The sequence below is a fragment of the Gopherus flavomarginatus genome, chromosome 4, assembly GCF_025201925.1.
Source record: "Gopherus flavomarginatus isolate rGopFla2 chromosome 4, rGopFla2.mat.asm, whole genome shotgun sequence".
In the NCBI taxonomy this organism is placed as follows: Eukaryota; Metazoa; Chordata; order Testudines; family Testudinidae; genus Gopherus; species Gopherus flavomarginatus.
The window spans coordinates 110,412,181-110,429,907 of record NC_066620.1 but is presented as its reverse complement, the minus strand read 5'-3'; the positions used below and the strand labels follow the sequence as shown (position 1 = coordinate 110,429,907).

At 40.0% G+C, this 17,727-nt stretch overlaps 1 protein-coding gene across 13 annotated transcripts in view; it reads right to left on the bottom strand.

Moving 5' to 3' along the window:
• Positions 1-17,727, bottom strand: part of REPS1 (RALBP1 associated Eps domain containing 1) — a 108,056-nt gene that overhangs the window by 72,220 nt on the left and 18,109 nt on the right. For 10 of the 13 annotated variants that reach the window (XM_050949561.1, XM_050949553.1, XM_050949554.1 and 7 more), the window contains exons 2-3: positions 10,069-10,192; positions 4,581-4,777 (exon numbers count right to left, since the gene is read on the bottom strand). In XM_050949561.1, the coding sequence (XP_050805518.1) occupies positions 4,581-4,777; positions 10,069-10,192 (321 nt within the window). Of the gene's footprint in view, positions 1-4,580; positions 4,778-9,072; positions 9,381-10,068; positions 10,193-17,369; positions 17,526-17,727 lie in introns of those variants that run through there. The other 3 variants (XM_050949562.1, XM_050949564.1, XM_050949565.1) reach the window with 3 other exon arrangements.

The window sequence follows — 17,727 nt, the reverse complement described above, 5'->3', positions numbered from 1 at the left end:
TTGCACTACAGTATTTGTACTGAGGTGAATTGGAAAATACTATTTTTTACAGTGCAAATATTTGTAATCTCAAATAATATAAACAGAGCCCTGTACACTTTGTATTGTGTTGTAATTGAAATCAATATATTTGAAAATGTGGAAAACATCCAAAAATATTTAGAATACCAATTTAAATTGGTACGCTATTATTGTTTAATAGTGCAATTAAAACTGCAATTAATCGTGCCTTTTTAATCTAATTTGCTGTGTGTTAATTGCTTGAGTTAACTGCAATTGACAGCCCTACTAATAAACAATTTTAAAATTCTTTCGTACCTTTAAATTCCAAATGTCCATCTGCATACAGTTTGACACAAATCAAATAAAATCATCTAGTAAATAAAACATGGCATTCACCATTTTAAAAAATTTAAAAAGTAAAAATCTAAATAAAAGTACACTAAGCTACATAAGCAGCAAAGAGTCCTGTGGCACCTTGTAGACTAACAGACTTATTGGAGCATGAGCTTTCATGGGTGAATACCCCCTTTGTCAAATGCATGTTTTTCACGGACCAACCCATCAGCTTTTCCAGGGCATGCAGGAGGTGCTGGGGAGGAGAAGGGAGGAGCGAGGGAAGGGCGCGCTTGGGGGAGGTGACTGAATGGGGCAGGAAGAGGTGAGGCAGGGGAAGGCGAGGCCTTGGGGGAAGGGGTAGAGTGGGGGCAGGACCTGGGGCAGAGCAACCCCCACACATTAGAAAGTCAGTGCCTATGGCCAGACCTTCAGACTAGACTTGACAATCTTTCATTAGTTAAAGCTATTAGAAAAATGGTGTTTTTTTTGCAATTAGTTTTTATTGAAATGTCAAGTAGTTTTGACCAGGTCCATTAATTAGCAACGCCATTGTTAGTCTCCAAAACCCAAGTAGGTGTTCCTTCATTTCCTGAAAGACCCTGCTATGATCTGATTATGAAGAAAAAACACCAGCGTTATCTACAGAATGCTCCTAAGTTTCACGAAGCTCCCCAGTCACCTATCCCTCCCCTTCCTCCTCTAAAATATCAACTCAGGCAGGGTAGCTTCCAGCAGACTGGAAGTCTGTACTGTCTTTCTGGACTTTGGAGACAAATTAAGTGACTCAACTACATGTCCTGCATCTTAGACAAGACATGAAAAGAAGTCTGAGCAAGAAGATACCGAGGCCACATAAGTCACTTGCCCCACAGAAATTAAATTGATAAAAAGGATCATGAGGCAAAACAGTCTCCAATCAGCCAGACAAAGCCCAGACGGCTACTCAGATCTTAGTGGGTGAAATCAGAACCAAGGAGAGAAGTCTCAAAGAACTATGCATCTGCCCTTCAGATCATAGCCTGATATTCAAACTTGAAAAGCCGCATCTGGAATACAGATTTACAGAGCAGCTCACTTATCCCAATACTAACAGGTTCAAAGGGACAACTAGATTTTTACAGAAATAAGACTAGTACTTTTGAATAGGACACCCAACCCCAGACTGTTTCTCTAAATCAAGAGAATGTCCAATATCACTCTACAAACCTAAAGCTCTCCCAAGACCACATACAACTTCCAATGGTGTACCAGATCAGATAGCAACTTCACTACCAAACTCCAGGAACCCTCAAAACCAAGCCATTTTCTAGACTGATCTTAGAGAGATTACACCAAAATAGATGCAAATCAAATAGGGAATCCCAGCAAGTCACTGAAAACAGCTCTAAGTGCTAAGATAGTGGCTTCTTAAAGGAGAAACATTCTCCTTCCTCAGATCATCTCCCTGCTTCGTTCCTTGTTCAATAAGGATGTTCACCAATGGAACAGAGGACTGTTTATATTCTTATGAGAGCTCTTCACACTGATCCACTACAGGGGATCTTTAGGGATAAGATCTGTAGAAAAATATATAGGTATCAGCCTCTGTGATTCTTAGGAACAAGCCCTTGAGGCCTTCTCCAAAAGAACAACCTTTTATTATTTGGATCTATTCCCTCCTCAAGCTGAGTGAATACTGCACAAGGCTGAATGCCCTTTAAAGACATTCCTCTACAAATAGCAGGGACACTAAACATGTTAATCGGCTGCCAGTATTTTACCACAACTTAGGGGGTGTACCTTCTAAAGGCGAAGAACCTCTTCATCTACCAATCAGGCCACCAACTATATTGACAGAAAAACCACTTTTAGGTAGGGTAATATAGTGACACAGTTACTAGAAACTATCAAGAACACCAGAAAGAGGGAAGAAACTTGGAATGGACGTTCGAAAGCTGTGATGGGAAAAGAATAGCCCCATTTATAACCACTGTTTGGAACCACAATTGATGTGCAAGATCCTAATGCTGCAATGTCATCTAATGCAAATTTGTTGTAGGGATCTGCAGAAACAGTTTCCCAAAGGAGAATCCTTTATTATTTGGGACATAGAGCATACAACAGTAATCCATATATTGTCCTTTACCTGTGGCAGAGTTTCCACATATGTTAAGAGTTGTACACATATGATTAAGAAACTCAACTTGTACATTTCATGACCATACAATATTTAATTTGAATATTTTAAGAGAGACAGACATACTTTGAAAGCCAGTAAATATCATTTTACTAGACATTAAGTTCCTTTCACTAGGACTTGAAGGCACAAAACACTTGGGTTTATGATTTTAAAGTAACTGACAACTTGACAGGTCTTAGATCAGAAACTGCAGCTGCCATTAAAGAAGAAATAAAGAAACCAGACACCATAATTGGGCTGGTGAACACAAATGCTATCTCAGCCAAACCAAGAAAAATGTCAGGTTAGGTCCATTAAGAAGGTTATACCCATCCACAGAGCAACACGCAGGAGAAGATCTGAGATTCTTCATTTCTTAATGGGGAGACACATTCTAGGGAACTGCTTTACACCTATCTGTCCAGAGCTCCAGGAAAGCTAGGATCATAACAGCCAAACTATCTTCTACAATGCCAGTGCTGCTTGCCTTGCTCCTTTTACCACACACTGCTCTCACTTTGAAAGCCACATTACTTCACACAGACTGTAAGCTGCTCTATAGCCAACATACCCCCAAGTTTCTGGGCAGCATGTCTCATCTTTCTGTGGATGTCTCAACTCCCGACGGAGCTCGGGAGAAAGCATACAGTGAGGAGGAATATGGGGGAAATGGGAGAGTTAACATATGCACAGGAGTATGGGCCTAAAATAATTTTAATTAGCTGCACTCTATATGACAGCCTTCCTGGCTTTTATTTAGGAAGTGCATTCTATCTTCTAAACATGAAGAAGAGATAAAGTCCCAAACTCAACAAGCGAGGATGTCCCTAAACAAGAAATTGTCAGAATGCACAATTTAGTCATCGGTGTATCCTCTTGCCATTTTTCATCTTTACTTAGCTTATCCCTTAGTAGGAGAATTAAAGAAACTAGTGAGCAAAGGTTGGTCATGTTTACTGGTTGTGTTCTAAAAATGATCAAAATACTAATGACATTGGTGTTTATTCAAGTGGGCTTTTTTTCATCTTTGTTCTTATGCGAAAGAATCAGCAGCTCTAGTTATAGCCTTGCAGAGTGATCTTCACCAAAAATTCACCCATGCTTGCTTTTACTGAAGTGGAATAAAGGTCACTGAAAAGTGTTACACTCATTCCCTCAAAAACAAAAAACAGATGCTGAAATAAGATGAATTTATTAAGTAACACATTTCACTGTAGAATCTGATTAGTATTTATGATGTCAAAGTTCTGGTTCACATCTGCTGATTTAATCTATAAATCAGCGTGCTAAACTACTGAATAGTAAGGTATAGATAAATATGTTCCAAGGAAAGGTTAGAGCACCTGTTTCTTAAATACTGTTGCATTTTTAAGGGAATGAGGAGGGGAATTATTTCTAACCCCCTCCATACCCATCCCAAAAAGAACTGCTGGCTTGTCTTTGAGACAATAAATTTATATCTGGATAATTTATGTTTAATACATTACAAAATGGTTCATAGTCAAAAAATGGACGTGTGTGAAGCCTGATTGCTTGGGCGTGTATAAATATATACTTTAACTAGAAGTGCAGAAATTTTGGAAGTACATCTGCAGCTCCTGTGAAAGGACAATTAAATGTTACTATTTGGGATCCAGGAAGCAGATTTCAAATGTTTAAAAGCTTAGCTTGATTGGAAATAATTAGAGTTGTAGTATCAATTACGAACTTAAACACTACAGTTTCTTTTAGAAGAGAACAAACCTACATAAACCAAACCAAGCTATCATGTGACCTCTCACAATAAGCCATAACCCTCATTCTCCCTTCCCACTCAATACTTTGTCAGTTATCATTGCTAATATTTCCAGACTTAGATTTTAAACAGGTCTGATCAGAAAACCTGACTCATACCTCGGGTACCAAACACACTTACAAGCACTGCATAACAAATAATAAATAATTAAGTTTTCATATAATTTAGTAACACTTCATGATTTTTTTTAAAGAAGCTAGTCCAAAACAATAGTGTAGTAACACTAGTGGGACCCACATCACTGTGAAGCACCACACCTCAAATAAAAGTCACTTAAGTTTTAGTTACCTGTTGATCTGTTGATGTACGTTGCTGGACTGCATCATGGCTCACAGAGCCTTTTTTTACTTGAACCCGGCCGGGTGGGGGAGGAATTACACCTGAATATGGGGTTGAGTTATCAGCATCTGAAGAATACAAGGCTGTGTGTCTCAATTCCTGTTCATTCTTTGGACCAACAAATCTGGGTAGAGGGAGGTCCTTTACTGTTAAAACAATGATATATATTAATAGTAAAGGATATTTTAAGTATTCTTCTTCTTCTGTATAACAAAAAAATGACTAGTTTAAAATGTAGTTCTAGTCTAAAAGAATTTCAAGTCTGTTGTCTCTCCATGACATACATATTGAGTTTGGTGCAATTTACAAGCAAATTCATCCCCAGATTTTTTTTTTGGGGGGGGGGGAGGTTTTATGCTACACTACTGTAAAATTCTACATCACAAATCTAGCTTGTTACACCTATAAAACCACACAATTTTCTATAGAGTTTCTATATGCAAGATGACAGTTTGGTTTTGCAACTGTGACTTAGAATACAGCTCATTCTTGCACAGCTATATAGGCTTGTTAATTATACTTTCTTTTACAGTTTTGCTTACTGTATAAGTTTGACCCATCACAAGTTCCAGGCATGCTTGAAAAGTTCTTACAAGTCCTTGCACTTAGGGTGCTTCATCTACAGATCTAGAAGTTAAAAACTTCACTAAAGCATTTAGATATAACAATGCATACAGGGAGTAAAGAAGTGGTGCCTTTATCATCTTCACAGTAGAAACCATAATTCAGCCTTTATTTCTCAAGACTTAGCTTAGTATTGTGTAAACACATTTACTCATCCACTTTAATCTTGTTTCATCTTTTCTACATAAGTAGCTAATAAGCTATTTTACTGATACTACCAAAGGATGTTCAGTTACAGTCAGACTTAGCAGTAATTTCATTATAAACCCATTTTTGAAGTCTACACATGAAACTTTACCAAGCTAAGAGGCACACAGCTTTTCTCTGTCTACCCCTGGAATAAACAGAAATTTTCTCAAACAGCTCTGCCATCCCTCTGAATCCTGACCTGTAAATGGCCTTCCTAGTCCACTGCCAGTGAAGTTAAACTGTGCCATTTGTTGTATAGCTTACTTGTGAAAATTTTTTGAAGAACAGAGACACATTTGCAATCATAACACATTTATGAGGTAATTAATTTTATGTGGATTTATTTTTCTGATTCTTATAGGTATTATATAAAAATTAAATACACTGGTACTATTGAGTCATTAAAAGTAAGTGAAATTTTTGTTTTGTTAAAGACTGAACATTAAGCATTCAGGCAATCTATATTTGAATATTACCCTTTGAATACATAATGCTTTAATAATTTTGTTAAATATAACTAAGGAACAACCCCACAGTTTAGTAAGTAGCATAATATGCTAACAGAGACAGCAGAGTTCAAGCAAAACCTTTCACATTCTCACCTATGCGTGGACTCAGCATACTAAAAACAGCATGTTGATTTCAGTGTTAAGGTGGGGTGTGACCCAGACTGAAAAAATACCCTTTTAAGCTTCAAATACTTCTCTTCAAATTTCCTCCCACCCCGCACCTTCCCTTCATCCACAAGAGCAAAGAAATTCAGGGTAAGACGACTTTGTCCTTTGATGCTCCAATATTTAGGGTTTGCATGCTCATTTAGAAGCCCCTATAATATCTACATAACTAAACTCTATCCCTCCCTAGTTAATTTTTATTTTTGCAGGATACTGTCTCCCACACCACAGTAACAGAACAAACAAGTGACATGGATTCACAGTGACTATCTGCTCATTTTATAATTCCCAATTAGACAGTTATCCATGAAAATGTCTTTCCAAATTAAGTAGCAACCCAAAATTTACTTGGATATTTCCAGCATAGTAATTAAAGCAATATGAGTATTGTCATTTTATACAAATACTTCAGAGCCATATATTACATGTCCACAAGTGTTTAACTATAAGTCTGTTTTGATCTCTTTCTGAACTAAATCAATCAGCTGAGACAAGAGTTATGTTTGGTAGACACTAACACTAAGCACTCCAAACTTACCCAAATCAGCTGCAGATCAAGACTTGCAAAACCCCCTCACAACCCAAAATGGATGTATTAAATAGGAGAGTTGACAGACAGGGACTGAGGCTGGTGCAGCATACGGAGGTGAGGCTGACCAGCAGGCAAAGTCAGGAAAAGAGACTGCAGGATGGTGGAAGAGGTGTCTCCCTCCATTCAGCAGTTCATGTACAGGGGGCCGGGTGGGAGGGGAAAGGAGTGGGCTCAATAGCCCCTTCAGCTAGAGAAAGGCTGCATGGAGGAGCAGAGAAAGATGGATGAATGAGAAAGTGAAAGGGGAAAATGAGGAAAAGAAGAGAAAATATGAAAAAGGAATAAATGAGAGAATAAGGAAGGATAGTTTGTGAAAAGAGGATGAGGAAGGTGGGTGGGAATAAGGCGATAAAAGTGGAGAAGAATGTCTTTAGAGGACGTAAGCTCTATGAGAATTATTTGTTTTGCACAGAAAAAAAATTAAGGGAACATCAGTCCCAGCACTTAGGGTATGTCTATGCCTAAAACACTGTAGGAGCTCACCTGTCAACATAAGAAATCTACCTTCCTGAGATGATAAGCAGTATCTAGATCAAAGGAAGAATTCTTCCATTGACCTAGCACTGTCTACACTGGGGGCTAGGTTGGATTTCACCCTCCTGAGAGTCATAGTTAAGCAAACTTAATTTTCTAGTATAGACCAGACTTCAGACTCAGTGCAAGTCAGCAGATAACCGTGGTGTGGAGGGCACTGACAGAACAACTATTTTTAACGCTGGCGAGTTATTGAGTTGGATAAGTTTTTCAAGACCTCCTGTAACCCAGGATTTTCTTTAGCTGGTTCAAACAACTCCTAAACAACAATTAAAAATATTTACAGTGTTTCTGACATGTATGAACCAATGGAATATATTCTATTAGAGAGCTGCAAAGGCAGTTTATTAATTTACATTAGCATTTTTGGGCGTTTTGAAAATAATCCCCTTGGACACACAATCTTTAGTTTGTTTTCTCCCGAAAAGGAGAGGTGGTATATTTCTTCTTTATTTCTTGCTATTGTAAAGTCCTTTTCATTGGGAAGTCTCCTTTCAATCAACATCTCATTTAATACTAAAAAAGCATTTTCATGGTGATGACCAAAACAATTCAAGTTATCTGAAAACTAAAGAGAAGCCAGGTTTCTAACCATTTGTGTCAGGTTTCAGTCAGATACATTCATCTCAGCATTAGCACCATGTATTGTATTTTACCATGTATTAACTAAGTTGAGCAGTTTTGTTCTTCCCCAATTCCCTGCTAATACCATCAGCGGTGCTCTTAGTAAGTGCAAGAGATTTATGTTCTTAAAAGGCCAATTATTTGCAACACTCAGAGGAATAGCTAAAGGAGGAAAATTAATTACAATTAACAAATAGTGGCATGACTAAGCCAGCATCTTAGGCACAGAAAAACTGGTTCGTGGCCTGGAATACCATCTGCTACTTCCAATACTGCTCCTTTCCACTACTTTCAAGAGCATGCGCAGTAAGTGTACATATATTTTTGTGCAGGCACACATAAGTAATTATCATTTACATATTTACTGTTAAAACCAATTTGAGTTTAACTAGAATAGCAATTGTTTTGTCAAATATTTCATCTCAACAAATTTTGGTTTCAGGTTCACCACCTGACAAGTTTGTGTATATCCTTACCAAAGAATATTTTTGCCTGCCATTAATTAGGAGCATATATGGATTATATTATGGCCACACGGATCCTATAGCTATGGAATTTGCCAGGGAAGTCACCCAATTGTAACACTGTGTTCCAGTCTAAGATCAAAACAGAATTCTCAACTTAAGGAGATGATAGCTACAGTGTCTTTACACCACTGCTGCACCTTCCGAGAACCTCAGCTGCTCTGCAGTCCCCGGTTAGTACAGGGCAGCACTGCTTGGAACCATCACATCACTGGGTGCAGCACTGCCACCCCACCCAGCATACCACCTATACCAGGGCTTGTGAGAGGATCCTCAGAAGGCAGCCTGACAGTCATCTACTACAATGCTTGCATATGGAGAGTCCAGGCCTGGCTATACACAGCGCTTATAGAGCCCTTTTACACCACTTCATCCCTTTTACCCCATCGGGTTTTCACCACAATCTTATCTTAAGACATCATAAGAAAGTTTGCTATAGCCTCTCTGGTTGAGAAACCTTCAAACACATGAGTCAAGTGAGATGCCAGCTGAGTATGCAATAGTTCTGGAGCAGACGATCTCTCATTCATCTCAATCAAGAGTCTACGAATTCAATGATTCTGTGGCTATGGAATATGGCATTGTCTCTATCCCGGAAAGAGGTTGGGGAACGCAGATCAGCCACACTTTAAATCTGAGAAAACTAGAAAAAAAATCTAAGTGATATTCTGCAAGATTACCTTTCTTCAAGTTCTCATGGACTCCATTCTCATTGTTCCTTCTTTCAAGATTCTCCATACCAATTTTTAGGATTACATCTTGCTCCTGATCCCAACTGCTTGATTTTGGCCTGCAGATTCATTTTATCAGCACTCTCACCTACTTGATTCAAACTGCAGTCTCATCTAGTCAGTCATATCTAATTTTATTTAGACAGCATCAGGAGCTTGAAGTGACTATCAATTCTGAGTCTTGAGCTCTGTCAGGTCTTTTATATTGTTTTTGCAGCAGGAAGGGAGATCTCTCTGCTTTCAAGGATTCCTGTCTCCTGGAAGTTGAGATGAATTCTCCTGAAGTATCAGACTGCAATTTTACTTTATAAAATGAATAAGGGTTTGATTCCTTTGGGGGTAGTTGCTGAATTCTTGCTGGATGATATACAAGTTCAGATGGAGAGTCTGGAGACCTGATGGAAATGAATTCTGTAGCTACCTATTTGGAGTTGGAAGTTGAATGTGTCATCCCCAGCAAGTGCCCCTACAGATAGTTTTGAATAGCTGGCTGCGTCAACACTAGTAAATTTAACTGTAATCCCATTACATTATCTGCTACTTTCACCACTCAACTCCAACAAATAGAGCAAGTTACACCACCTAGACCACCATGGGAATTGGCATACACAAAAAGGTTCTCTTTCACTCTGTATACCTTGCAATAACAGTTAGTTCAGTACTTTAGCACAGTAGAACGGTTTTGAGGACTCCATTTCCCTAGATTAACTTTATCCCCTTTGCTAGCTAAGATTCAGTTGTATCTATATAAAGATGCTTTAAATTTTGATTTATCTCAAACTCTCCTTCACGCTTTTTTCAGTATGTATAAGTGAGCAATATACTAGAGTATCTGAGACCATACCACAATAGTCCAGCAGATTAATCTATTATAATCTGTGAGCCAACTGCAATAAATGTCACTAACCTGCTCAATAGTGTTTAAGCATTAATTTCTAGATTTACCTGTATTTAAACTTTCCACTCTTAGAGGGAGACCTGACTGGGCCACTGCAACAAGTTTCAAAGCAATATAGAACTGACTTCTTCCAAAATATCCAAGTCTTGTTGCACCACAAAGTTCCATAATCTGTAAGAGAACATATATTAGTATTTATGAGAGGCAAATCAAAATGCCAGATATTCTATCAGAAACAACAGCCATCTTTAAAATACGTGATAAGTACAGACATAATACAGAACTCTTAAGGTGGTAAATTCGTCAATGGCAATGCTTTGAATTAACTAGTCTTGTCTTAATTTTTTGGCAACAGTGGTTCATGAGTAAGGTCCCTGTTTTCTGGAAATTGCTGTTATGTTTTTTCCCCACAATGTCTCTTCATTTCCGAAGTCACCATTGAAAGGGGGAGGGAAGTGGCGGCGGCACATGGGCAGAGGTGACATGTGGGTATGGAATGCAGAGTCACACCCCCCAGATTTCTGCTAGAAGACACCTAACTCCTCCACAGGCTGCCGGGCAGAGGCTGGGGACTGGCTGCTGTTGAGACTTGCTGTCAACTTCTCCCCTACTCACACAGGCTTGGGCTTGGCAAAACCACCAGACCTTCCTCTGGAAGGGCAGGGCACCTGGCAGCAGGGCACCTGGCTCCTTCACCATGTTGCAGAGCGGATGCCACTCACATCCGCTCTCAGCAGTGCATATAGCGCCTCTCCCCCACTCATAGCTGACTCCTGCCTTCTCCCCCTAGCACACAGCTGGCCTGGCTCTAGCCCTCAGTGCCCAGAATTTTTGTGTTGTAAAAAATCTCATGTTTGTTGATATATATATATATATTTTTTGTATAAATATAACTCATCTCAAATTTCTGAAATATACAGGTTTGAAAATCTGAAATTACTCTGTTTTCATTGCCAGAAAACACTAGCCCTAGTCATAAGGCATTATTTCATAAGAAGAGTTGTGAAAGGTACAGATCTGGGGAATAATCACGGAGCAGTTCAGCCAGCTGCTACAGCTGTTCCATCAGCAGCTGGGCTGTCTCTACTCCTGGAGGTATGCTGCTATAGTAATAGCTGGGGCCCAACCTTAAAATGGTTCAAGGATCTTAGCATTCTACCAGTTATGCTAAATGCAAGGCAAGGATGGAAAATTATGATTTTCAAAATCTTGTAACTCAGCCAAACTTAAATGGAATTCCATGGCACAAACTAGAGGCACATCTCTGGCTGCACTAACCTTGCTGAATTTCAGTTGAGAAGTTAGAGCTTCTAAAAGGTCATAAGTCTTTTATAAAAGAAAGTGTTAGACAGTCTTAACAGATAAGTTCACTGCCAGATCCCTTTGTAAGTTATCAAACATAGCAAGTGCATATTTCTAATCTATCATTTTAGCTATTAATGCACATGAGGGATAGCTCAGTGGTTTGAGCATTGGCCTGCTAAACCCAGGATTGTGAGTTCAATCCTTGAGGGGGCCATTTAGGGAATGGCGGTATAAAAAAAAACTGTCTGGGGATTTGTCCCGCTTTGAGCACAGGGTTGGACTAGATGATCTTCTGAGGTCCCTTCCAACCCTGATATTCTATGTCTAGTCAGAACACAGATAAGAAATTTCCATGAATATATATCGGAAAAGAGTGGCTCAACCTATTATGGAGGAAGAATATGCAGGGCTCAAGCTATATTCAGCTTGACCCCTTGGTTACTTTGGCCTGCTCCAGGGCAGAGTTTGAGAATTAGAAAGTTGTAACTCAGTGTTACGTCTCAGCTTCTCTCATCCTCCCCCACAGCCCCTTTATTTATTTTGCTTCTCCAGATGGCTGAGTGAGAGAGGGGAGCCATCCTTTGCTAGATGCTCTAAGCTTGGGAAGAGTCTGAAATTCCTACCCTGCTCTTCCTGGGGCTCCCACAGTTAGAATTACTCTTCCCCTCACCGGACTGCTGCATTTCAGGGGAGGAAGTACTGAGCAGCTTCAGGAAGGAAGGAACAGCAGCTGCACTTCTAGCTCACATCAGAGTTGTTCACAGGGTTTTAGTGGAAGGTGTGGGAGGCAATGCCCCTAATATCTCCTCACATAGCAAAGAGCCTGATTCCAACACTTAAAAGTTGCAAGGCATGATTCAGGGAACAGATTTTTAATTTATAATCAAATACCATTTTCTTCTTCACCATCACTCACAAGAGGCACAGGCTGGATACTTGTGCTCTAAGTAATGGCTAAGTGAGCATTAAGACATTTGTCGATGAATTATTCTCTTAATGCAGTAAAGGAAATGAACAATACAATGCATCTATATAAAAATGTACAGTAGGACAGATGCTTCTTTTGTAAACTTGCATATTTTCAATATTTTATATCAACTGCACGGAGACAGTTGAGTAAGGATACAATTTAGTCAGAGGTCAAGTCCATGACTTTCTGGGAACTCAGTGACTTCTTCCAGAGCAGCCAGCAGCTGCCCCAGGAGCACTGGTCCTCAGGTTGAAGCAGCAGCCTGGGTTTGGTCTGGAGCAAGGGTGGTCAGCCCCTGCCAGGAGCAGCTGCTGAGGTCAGCTCCTGGCAGCGCTCCAACTGTTATTTGTTCCCCTCTCCTCCTGGGTATTTTAAGTAAAAGTCTGGACAGGTTGCAGGCTTCCATGAATTTTTGTTTATTGCCCGTGACCAGTCTGACTTTTACGAAAATACCCATGACAGAATCTTAACCTTATTGACAAGTTTCTCTAGGTAGCTATTTTGTCTTGTAGAATCAAGTTATTTGGAGAAATCCTTGACATACGTGGACAAACTTATAGTGGATATAGGGTACTCAGATTTTCTGAAAGCCTTTGAAAAGGTCACTCACCAAAGGCTCTTAACCGAAGTAAGCTGTCATGAATAAGAGGGAAGGTCCCCTCATGGATTGATAACTGGTTAAAAGATTGGAAACAAAGGGTAGGAATAAATAGTCAGTTTTCAGAATGGAGAGAGGTAAATCGTGGTGTCCCCCAGGGGTCTACACTGGGACTAGCCTTATTCAACATCTATAAATGATCTGGAAAAAGGGGTGAGGTGGCAAAATTTGCAGGTGATACAAAACTACTCAAGATAGCAGTCTGCTTTGGAGTTAACTAAGAGTTACAAAGATCTCATAAAACTGGGTGACTGGGCAACAAAATGGCAGATGACATTCAAGGCTGATAAATGCAAAGTAATGCACATGGAAAACGCAATCCCAACTACATATATAAAATGATGGGGTCTAAATTAGCTGTTACCAGTCAAGAAAGATCTTGGAGTCATTGTGGATAGTTCTCTGAAAATATCCACTCAATGTGTGAGCGGCAGTCAAAAAAGCTAACAATGTTGGGAATCGTTAAGAAAGGGATAGATAAGACGACAGAAAATATACTGTCTCTACATAAATCCATGGTATGCCCACATCTTAAATACTGCCTGCAGATGTGGTTGCCCCATCTCAAAAAAGATATACAGGAAAAAGGTACAGAAAAGGACAACAACAATGATTACGGGTATGGAACAGCTTCCATATGAGGAGAGTAATAAGACTGGGACTGTTCAGCTTGGAAAAGCGACAACTAAGGGGGGATACCACTGCAGTTTATAAAATCATGACTTGTGTGGAGAAAATAAATAAGGAAGTGTTATTTACTCCTTTTCACAAGAACTAGGAGTGAAATGAAATTAATAGGCAGCAGGTTTAAAACAAACAAACTGAAGTATTTCTTCACACAACGCATAGTCAGTCTGTGGAACTCTTTGTCAGAGGATGTTGTGAAGCCCAAGACTATAACAGGGTTCAAAAAAGAACTAGATAAGTTCATGGAGGATAGATCCATCAGTGGCTATTAGCAAAGATGGACAGGGATCGTGTCCCTATCCTCTGTTTAGCAGAAGCTGGGAATGGGCGACAGGGCATGGATCGCTTGATTACCTGTTCATTCCTTGTAAAGCATCTGGCATTGGCCACTGTCAGAAGACAGGATACTGGGCTAGATGGACTTTTGGTCTGACCTGATATGGCTGTTCATATATAAACTTGTACATAATGTGAACTCCCCATTCTTGTGGGCGAGCAGGGAATTAAAATTTATATTTCCTGTTTCTGAAGTGCTCAGCACACAGACATCTTGTAATTTCAATGCTCTACTGATTCACAAGAACAGAACCAACAGAGGGAGATTAAAAAAAGATAACTGCATTTTTCAAACTTTCTGAGCTGAGCCACCCCCTCCCGCACTTTGAGTTACTATTTTTTAGTTGTGCCCCACAATACTTGCCCTTTCCCCCTTGGTTTTTAGGATGGGCAAAGGCATGTGTAACTTTCTCTGGGCGCAGAGATGTTGATACTGATCCAGAGGCTCGGTGACCTGCTGAGGTGAATGAGGGGGTGAAGGAGGTGTGGCACTGGCTAAAGCCACCTAGTGTGTCTGCTCCCCTCCTAGAACATTCCTCCCCATCCCCTTAGGGGGACACACCCTGCAGTCTGGAAATCTCTGAGCTGGGAGAACAAAAAATGTGCGCTGATTTGTCAACAATAGTTCACCCAAGCTACACTTGAAGCACTTAAATATTCTTGCAAGCTCATTTTTCAAATAAAGGTTAAAGCTGCCCCTCCCAACTTTTTCTTCTAACATTATCTTTCTGAATTCAAAACCTATCACTTTGGGTACTACTCTTCAATTTGGGCCCAAAAATGTAACAAAGAAGTTACCTCAAACAGCCCATTCATAAACTAGATAATGCAAGGGCTGTTGCCCTAAGCAGCAGAGTATGGAAGCTGACATCTCAACCCATACAGCTGGTAAAACTCAAACAAAGTTAATGTTCAAAGTGTAACAGATAGCAACTTTAATCGCCTTTTTTTTTTTTTCCCCAGATGAAGCTCCTGCTTCTCAACAGAATCCACTAGCTATGTGAGAAATGTTCTCAAACAGCTCAGCAATGCATAAGCCAAGACGATTCAAGCTAGGTAGATATTTATCCCAACCTGAAGACAAAGATCCAATAAACAGGACTAATAGTAATAACCTGGCTCCATACCAACTGACCTGTAGAAGACCTCCTGAACCAACAGAACCAGAGAGAAAATTTAAAGGAACTCCTGATTCCAGACCAAGAAAGGGGATTGTCAATGTGTCAAGTTTTGTTTGACTAAGAAACAGAACTGGATACAATGAGGGAATCCAGAACCCTCATGGGGAGCTTTCATCTCTTACAGTCCACAGAACTTCAAAAGGATGAACAAAGTGAACCTTCCACTCCACCATCCGGAAATATTACTGTAGAGAAGTGAGAAAGGAATTCCTTGAACATACATTACATTTTAAAAAATAAAAATAATGAGGAGTCCTTGTGGCACCTTTGAGACTAACAAATTTATTTGGGCATAAGCTTTTATGAGCTAGAACCCACTTCATCAGATGCATGGAGTGGATAATACAGGAGTAGGTATAAATACATGAAAAGATGTGATCTGCCTTACCAAGTGTGAGGTCAGTCTAATGAGATAATTCAATTGACAGTAGGATACCAAGGGAGGAAAAATAACTTTTGAAGTGGTAACGAGAGTGGCCCATTTCAGGTAGTTGACAAGGTGTGAGTAACAGTAGGGAAAATTAGTATTGGGGAAATTAGAAATTTACATTTTGTAATGACCCAACCACTCCCAGTCTTTATTCAGGACTAATCTGATGGCATCCAGTTTGCAAATTAATTCCAGTTCTGCAGTTTCAGGTTGGAGTCTGTTTTTGAAGTTTTTTGTTGAAGAATTGCCACTTTCAGGTCTGTTACTGAGTGACCAGGGAGACTGAAGTGTTCTACTAGTTTTTGAATGTAATGGATTCCTGATGTCAGATTGTGTTAGGTAATATCTTTTATTGGACCAGCTTCCATTAGTGCAATAGACAAGCTTCAGACACAGCTCTTCTTCAGGTCTGGGAAATGTACTCAGTGTCACAGCTAAATACAAGGAGCAACAGATTATTCAGCATAAGTAGTAAGCACATATTTCAAGCGACTATTCAAGGCAAAGTGGCCTGTTAATACTACTCTTGTTGGGGGGTGAGGGGAAGCGGAGGGTGCGGCGAAAGGTAGCTAAAATGGGGGTTTTCTGTTATCTACAGCCTGGCACTCAGATCTCACAGAATAGGCTCCAAAGAGAAAGTCTGGGATATACACTATCACTTAGGGCTTGTCTACACTTTACAGCGCTGCAACTTGCTGTGCTCGGGGGGCGAGGGGTTCACATCGCTGAGTGAGAACGTTGCAGTGTTGAGCTACACTCCACACTGAGGTGGGTTTTTTTAGAGCACTGGGAAAGCGCTCTCCCAGCACTGAGCCCCAACCACATAAGGCACATTAAAGCGCTGCAGTGGCAGCGCTTTAGTGTTAGTGTAGACTAGCCCATACACAAAATTGCCTTCAAAACAAGGACTTGCCTCCAAAGAAGTAGATTGCATCATGGAACAGGCCCCGCAAATATCCCGAGGGAACCTGCTGCGATACAGAAATAAAACCCCTCTGACCACACACACACCCAAGTCATCACCTACTGCCCCATTGTGGAACCCATACAGGGTATCAAACAACTACAACCCATACTTGATAGGAAATCTACCCTGAAATAAATCTTTCCTGAACCCCCTCTTCATCTTTCAACAATCCCCCAACCTCATCATCAGAAGCAAGCTCCCCACAGAGCAGGATGCATCGACTTAAAGCGGTACCAAATACTGCCAGAACAGATGCAAAAACATGCAGACATATCTCCACTACTACAATGATCAACACTCTTCACAATACACATTTCAAGATCCATGGGTCCTGCACATGCCTATCACAACATGTGGTGTACCTCATCCAGTGTCCTAAATGCCCCAACAACAACTATGGGGGTGAAACCAGACAATCACTACGTTCTCGAATGAACTCACAGGAAAATAATAAAGGACATTTCACAAAGCAATCACTCTATATCTGATCTATCAGTCCTCATCCTCAAAGGAAACCTGCACAACACTTTCAAAAGATGGGTCTGGAAGCTTAAATTCATAACTTTGCTAGACAATAAATATCAGATGTAATGGGCCATAAATCCAGTGTGTCTATTCAAACAATCTACAATCCATTAACAACCCACTAACAACAATAGATTAGGTTGACTTGGAGGGGGATTCGGAACAGCAGGGTTGTCACAGCACTGAAATGACCTTGGGCTCAGCCAGCTAATTAGGACTAGGGGCCAAGACACTACTTATGTCAGGCACACAGCCACTTAGAGTAGCTGGTCTCCAAAGCTGAACTTACCAATTGCCACACTTTTTCCAACTAGTCTTGAGGAAACTCCAACCCCAGGCGTGTTCAGATGACACCTGTGCCCACTGATACCATTTCTTCTTTGTTCTTGTAAATAAAGAAATCTGTACTGACAATTTAACCAGAACAAAAATAGCTCTGAAATGGCTGGGGGAAAGAAAGAAAAATATGAGGAAAGCATCAAGAACTTCAGTTTCAAATTTACCTACATTCTAAAGAAATGTGGCATCCCCTCGCTTTACATGTTTAGAATTATTTACATCAGAAAAAGAATTATGAGATGAGTTATTTATACTAAAGGGAATTAATTTCACAGCATTTTAAGTATCCTTAAGGATGATATTTCTGA